Below are 7,315 nucleotides of genomic sequence, written 5' to 3'. Positions count from 1 at the left end.
TTTCTCCTCTGGCTTCCTGACCACAAACACTAACAGTTCTTGTGTTGTTACAACCTTTTGGGTTTGCAGCCTTTGCATTCATTAGATACTCAATTTCTGTGTACTTTTAAATGCAATGATTTTGTGGAATGGGCTGACCTGTCCTGCAGACCCTTTGAACACCCTCATCTGCCTGTTGTCAAGGGTCCAAAGAAGCCTGACTTTCATCTTGAGGCCAACACATCTGTAGGTCAAAGCACAGGTCTGCCAGGAGGCATCTACCCAGGTTCACGACACTGCTGTCCCTCCCAGCCCATGACAATGATGAGGTCGCTGCAGCACACTACCTCCAACACCCCAGGAGAGCTGCTACACAACGTGATCCCTGCTTGAGGTGGGCAAGGGGATGGGAAAGGAGGTTAGTGAGAGACCAACAGAAGAGGAAAAGAATAGGAAAGGCCACAAGGCTCAGATACTTACCTGTGACAGTAGGTTGCTTAGCCCAACAGGTTATGAGAAGACACTGCAGGACTGCTGCTGTACCTAGAGCTGTGTCTTCTCCTCCTGGTAAAACAACTTGAGTCCCTGAAGGCTTCTCCAAGCTATGTTTCAGAGCTAGAGATGCTCAGCTGGGCATCCAGGGCCTGGGTTTGTCACTTAAAGGGGATTAAAATGGAGCAAAGCCTTTAGAAAAGCTGATCCTCAGCTGTGAACTGTACTTGCTCTTGGTGGTGATATGACTGTGCTGTTTTACAAGAAGCACAAACTTGTTTGCCATGTTCTTAGATTGCTGGGAATGAAAGCCAGCCACCTACTTCATTGCAAAAGCCAGCCCCTAAAAAATAATCAGGCTCGTATTTACAACCAATCGCACTCTAAGAATGATGCTGTTAGAGGGAAATAACCATTGTTGTTCATTTTATTTAGAAGCATGCCCCGTGTACAACCGCACGTCTTACTGAGAGGTGTGTGGGCTGCAGTTGGTAGCGCTCGCTGGAAAACCTCAAAACCCATGGGTGAGACTTCCTTTGTTATGGACCTGTGCGTTTTCTTAATTACCAACTGTAAAATTCATCCAGTTAGAGCAACTCCTAAACTAAGCTAAGCATCAGCCCAGGGGTTTATACCCATTTAGCTGCCATGCCCCCAGTGCTAAAATAATTATGTCTGGAGAGAGAAATGTAGGCTAGTTTCCTCCTTGCAAAAACGAGTGAGGACAACCCCATGAGCTAGGTCTGTAAAGAAGGAGACAAATAGGTCAGAAGTAAGAAACGGGGTGTGCAGTGTGCGATTTCCTGGTCAGCGGTTACTGTAAGAGGAGAGCTGGTGTTACACAAGAGCATTCAGAAGATGCCTCCGTGGGTTTGCGCTCCACCACATGAAGGGCTTTGGTGGTCATAATGAAACAGCTGCTGCCACAAATGACTATATCTGCTTGTAACTGATCGAGACGGTTTCCCCACCTTGCTACACAGGGCTTGTTGAACTGGCTCTCAGTGACCCACGGGGTTTCTGTGTTGATCTCTTGTGCCAAGTAACAAGAGACAGAACAAGAAGAAATGGCCTCAAGTTGCACCAGGGGAGGTTTAAGTGGGATATTAGGACAGGTTTCTTCACCCAGAAGGGTTGTCAAGCATTGGAACAGGCTGCCGAGGGCAGTGATGGAGTCTCCACCCCTGAAGGTTTTAAAAGCCGTGTAGATGTGGTGCTCAGGGACATGGGTTTGTGGTGGCCCTGGCACTGCTGGGTTAATGGTTGGACTTGATCTTAAAGATCTTGTCCAACCTAAACGATTCTATGAATCTATGACTTGACAGATTATCACCAAAAGAGTCATTTAGATCCGAAGTCTCATCTTCCCCAGGAGGAAACCCAGGGTCCACTTGCACCAGGTGGATCTAATTTAAAGTGGATTCTGTGCAGTCAAAATTAAATATGAGAATTCCTGCACACAGGTTTACCCTGGTTTAAATGCAGGTGAGAGAGAAAATTGAAGATTAAGACCTCCACCAGGAGAAATCAAAGACAGAGGTTTGAGTATCTGGCTCAGCTCTGGGTGAAAAATGAGTAATATAAAAAAAAAAAGCAACACTGCAGCAATTTGATAAAATAATAAGGAGTCTTGCCAAGCTATGCTGATCGTGTAGCTGAGGGAAAGAAAGGGCAATTCATCCACTGCTAAGTTAGGATGTCTCAGCTCCACAGGCAGTCATGCCCTGGAGGTCTTTATTCTTTGTTTCCTTGATGTAGAAAGTACCTCATCCACCACTTCAAGCCAAACATCTAGTATCTGGCTGCCGAAAGAGTGGTGAGATGAAGCCATCTTTGCATCTTTCCCTGCATTCCCACTCAGCCAACCATCCAGCTGGTGGAGGAGGAGGTTGCTTTTAAGTTTGACATCGTGTCTGGAAGAACATAGGACAGGCTTTTCCCAGCTCAGGTGAACCAGCCTAGATCCCCATCCCAAATTTCATCTGCAGTCCTGCAATGTCATGTCTCTCACCTCCTCTCCCACCACTCTAGAGACCATCCCAGTGGTCTAGAGAACCTGGCTCCATTGCCAGCTCCCTCAGCTCTACCTATGACCTCGCTTTACCACTTTCAGTCTTTTTTTGTATCTTTACATCTATTTAGGCTGCAAGTTCTTTTGCGCTCCCTCTTACTCATATCACTGCACCAGGAAAACTTGATCTGTGCTGAAATCTCTCAGTGCTACTGCAGCACAACCCTTTCCTCTGTTTCTGCTTTCATTTTGACCCACTGTAAACCAACATTCTTTTAAATAATATACAACTTTTATTCAGAGGATAAGTTATTGAATAAATACAGGTAAACTTTTACGCTTTTTTTTGATACTCTAAGCAGGTACAAAGCCATAAATACAGTCATAAATAGAAGATAAAAACAGAAATATAAACTCATTAGTTCTTTTAATGCTCAATGAAAGTGGACTCAATTCTCTCCCAAAATATTTTGGAACAAGTCAGCTGCTGCTCGCCATGGAGCAGCAGTGAAACAAACCTGGAATGCGATGAGAATCAGGCCAAGTGACACTTACATCAGATTTACACCAGTAATACACTAGCAAGAAGGAACGGCAGGAGAAGGAAAAGGGGCCAAGGGGTGAGGAAGGGAGGGAGAAAGTGCAGGAGAATGAATATTTTGTGGTAGTGATAGCTGGCACGTAAACATTAGGGCAATTTACTGCCAAATTTTGAAATTGTAATTCCTTTGATTAACCAAACTGATACAAGGAGCAATGAAAAAAAACTCAGGAAAAAAAAAAAGTATTGCTTTACCTCCTGCCTGCTTGGAAACACAAATCAAACTTTTCCTCCATCCCCCTCTCTCCCCTCCATCACCAGCTCCCAGTGACTTCCATTCAGAAGTGACCAACAGCAAGAGTCAGTACTTTCAAGGAGGCAATTTGCTCAGATTTGGGAAAGAAGTGTTGTATTCCAGGGGTGCAAGGCAAGCATCTCCCCCATGAGATGTTGGAAGGAGACATTTTTTTTTCTTCCTGCTGTTGTTTCTCCCACCAACCCCTCCTAGGACTGGTGGTGGACAATCGGAACGGCACACGTGCAGCCCACAGTGATGACTTTCTTCTCCAGGCGGTAGGTGGGCAGGCAGCCCTTCGTCTGCTGCCGCAGGACAAGGATCTCCTGTTGGATGGGGACCGAGTTGAGGCTGTGGTCCTCCTGCCCCAGGGGGTTCACACAGCTGGAGAGGCGGCACTTGGCATCAGCAATCACCTGGGGGAAGCGGTTGGGGTCCTCGTCAAGCCTGGAGGCACAAAAGGGGTTTATGCGCTCGCACAACATGGTTTGGCAGGATTTTCTTGTTTATCTCCATCAAAGCACCACACTATTAACCTGGGTATCCCCACTGTGAGACACAGCCAAAGAATTTCCCTACTCTCAACATTTTTAGAATGATTGCCTGGAAATGGAATCAGTTTGGGGAGGGGAATACTGCCATATCATTCTTTAAAAGTTGATGAATGGAATGGAGCTGGGTGAAATACAGAATTGGTTGCAGGTGGACAATTTATTTCTATTTGGTTTTGATAATAAAAATTCTTTTAGTTAGAAAAATATGAAATTACAATGTACTCAACATCTTTCTTTTCCTATATTTCATTTCATCATCATTTCAACCCAATGCAACGCTGCAGCTTTGGGGAAGAATGGCTGGAAAGTTGCCTGGTAGGCCCGGGTGGTGTGGGTGGACGCCTGGCTGACCACGAGCCAGCAGGGTGCCCAGGTGGCCAAGAAGGTCAACGGCATCCTGGCCTGAATCAGCACTAGTGTGGCCAGCAGGACTAGGGCAGGGATTGACCCCCTAGACTCAGCACCTTGAGCCCTCTGTTCAGTTTTGGGCCTCTCCCAACAAGAAAGACCTTGAGCTGTTGGAGAAAAAGGCAACAAAGCTGAAGAAATGTCCAGAGAACAAGTGTGATGAGGAGAAGCTGAGGAAACTGGAGTTGTTCAGTCTGGAGAAAGGGATGATCAGGAGATACATTCTCACTCTCTACAACTCCCTGACAGGAGGGTGTAACGAAGTGAGGTCAGTCTCTTCTCCCAAGTAGCAAGTGATAGAACAAGAGGAAATGGCCTCAAGAGGCACCAGGAGAGGTTTAAATTAGATATAAGGAAAAACTTTCTCATGGAAAGGGTTGTCAAGCATTGGAACAGGCTGCTCAGGGCAGTGGTGGAGTCACCGTCCCTGGAGATATTTAAAAGCCATGGAGATGTGGTGCTCGGGGCCATGGGTTAGTGGTGACCCTGGTAGTGCTAGGGTAACTGTTGGATTTGATGATCCTAAAGGTCTTTTCTAATCTCAAAGATTCCATATTTCTATGATTGACAATGATTGACAAGTTGATTAGAAAGCATTCCAACGATGTCCCTTTGCACTGCAAACAGTTTCTCTTGGAGAAATCTCACCCAACATCAAAATGTAAGTGTGTGTCAGGAAGTGTTTGTACTATTCACAGGACTCCAGGCATATGTTGAGAACCAGCCATTGTTCACAACAAAAAAACACCTGTGTAGCTCAGCCACTGCAATTTAAATGACAACTAAACTATTACCTGTAATCCCAAGGAGCGAGAGACCGGTTCCTGACATCATGGACCATTCTAAAGGCATGATCTGGATTGCTGATACGAATGTCAACTTTCACTGTTGTAGGGAACTTGAGATCCTTTCGGTTCAGGCAATCTTCCCTAAACCTCACGGAGCCACCATGCTTAAAATATTGAGGATTAAGAACCCTTCCATGTGGTGAGCTCCTTACAGTGAGTGCTAGAACCAGGACGAACAGCAGTGACCTGAACTGGGAGAGAAAAAAAGGTGTTCTTAGCTCTGTTCAGCCAAGAAAGAGAGAACACAAAGAGCAAAGTCTTAACTAGACTGGACCATCAATGGACCGTCTTCGTATTTGTATTTGGGTGAGACTGGCCAGCACGAGCAAATAGCCCAACGGTGCTGATAATACTCATCCAAATGCACTTTAAGCTCCAAATCAAATTCTGATTCATAGTTGGCTCTATACTAAGAAGAATGTCTCTCCAACAAGCTGTGAAAGGTCCTTCTCTGCAGTCAAACATTAATGTTTTATGATTTACAAGATACGGTAAGGACTCAGATGACCCCATGCCTAAGCTTAGAAACCTAGTAAGCCATATGCTTTTTCAGGGCGGGAGAGGTTGGCCATCTGCTAGAAATAACCTTTTATCTTGATGAAATCTGAGATTCTTGGGCCATTTCCAGGAACTTGGGTTTTAGGAAAAGAAGACAGATAAATGCAAATCTTTTAAGAAGATCACAAGAGTTGATAGCGCTGCAAATACTGCCCGGGTTTGAAAGTTAACTGCACAGACATTCACTTCACAGTGAAACTTCGTTGATTTTGGTAGCATGTGGTCTGAGAAAAAGACTGTCTCCCCCAAGTCCACAACCGCAATGCTGTCCTTACAGATAAATACTGGATGGTCCATTGCCTCCTTGTTACTCAGGCACCAAACCTATTTGCCAAAGCTCAGGACAGAAAGCTGTATCATACTCAGCACCCCAGTCAACTCCAGCTAAGACCAAAAGGGTTGCTTGTAGATAACAGCATCATGGGATCTGAATTCTACTTTTTCTCTTGCAGCAAATAGATCTTAACACTTAAGCCAAATGTAGTGACTTACCTCTGCAGCGTAGCTGGCAAAAGCCATGGCAACCTCTCTGCCGCTTTAGGTGGATGCACACGGTGACAGTGCACAAGAGTTCTCCTTCTCCGAGTCCTCTTCCACCCTGTGAGTGTCTCAAAGCCAGTTGTGGTCTCCTTTTTATAGTGAAGCTCAACCACTACCATCCTTTCCATTGCACGTAGCTGGCTTACCTGACCCGAGGTTAGGAGCTGATATTTCATCTTCTAGCCCACTTCCTTCCGTCTTCCTCCAGAAAGGGGAGGGTAGATACTATGTCATCAGAATCCCAAATCAGCCAATTCACTTTATTCAGGCAAAGAAAAGATAAGGAAAGAAAAGGAGAGAAAAAATTGTTCAGGCAGCTTTTTTACTTTTCCCCCTGCCACCCCCTCTTTGTAATATTAATGCTCTCTCACCACAAACATATCTGTTGATGCATTTCCACATGCCTCACACAAACCAATCAGCAGAGATCAGCAAACTGCAAAGTCAGGCACCCAACGAGGGTTTCAAAATGAGGGCAGGACACGGAAGGTCACTGTTTAACCTCCTTTTACTCTAAGTGCACACACACACATATGCCACACATATATAACAGACATATATATGCAGAAGTCCATCATATACACAAGGTGGATCTCTTGCCTCAGATCACATCTCCAGTAGCTGCCCCTGGACTCCCCAGGTTCCCCACTGCTTCATGCATAGACACAAATACACACCAGTGAGTCTCCACAGCAGCTGCTCCAGACTTAGGACCTTACCAGTAGCCTACTCCCAGGTCCCACCATCTCTCCAGCAGCTGCCCTAGACCTCCTAGTATCCTCAGCAGTCAATTTGCATAATCTCTGGTCTCTCCAGTATCCTGTCCAGACTTATGGCTGCTGAAATACCTGGAGATAGTTCAGCTTGATTCCCACGCTTCATATACATGCACACACACCAGACTCCCAGTTGCTGACCCTTAGACTCTGCAGTGCTTGAATTTAGGAAAGATACTGAAATTACACTACCAAAAAAAAAAAGATTGAAAAAGCTAAATGATTTAATAAGAAGACAGGGCACACTGGGGTGATCAGGCACAGAACTCAGCCAGACAAGCACACTAACCACAACCCCACTTACGTGGGATCA

At 45.5% G+C, this 7,315-nt stretch overlaps 1 protein-coding gene across 1 annotated transcript; it reads right to left on the bottom strand.

Moving 5' to 3' along the window:
* Positions 1-3,527: 3,527 nt before the first annotated feature.
* Positions 3,528-6,205, bottom strand: LOC104274979 (interleukin-17F-like). Its single transcript, XM_009870785.1, has 3 exons — positions 6,179-6,205; positions 5,075-5,319; positions 3,528-3,765 (listed from the first exon to the last, which is right to left on the bottom strand). Exons 1-3 carry the CDS (start codon positions 6,203-6,205, stop codon positions 3,528-3,530), a joined length of 510 nt encoding a protein of 169 aa, XP_009869087.1.
* Between the last annotated feature and the right edge of the window lie 1,110 nt (positions 6,206-7,315).

Source organism: Apaloderma vittatum, unplaced genomic scaffold (genome assembly GCF_000703405.1).
Source record: "Apaloderma vittatum isolate BGI_N311 unplaced genomic scaffold, ASM70340v1 scaffold3586, whole genome shotgun sequence".
Taxonomy (NCBI): domain Eukaryota; kingdom Metazoa; phylum Chordata; class Aves; order Trogoniformes; family Trogonidae; genus Apaloderma; species Apaloderma vittatum.
The sequence above is the reverse complement of the archived record's forward strand: the minus strand, read 5'-3'. Positions and strand labels throughout refer to the sequence as shown.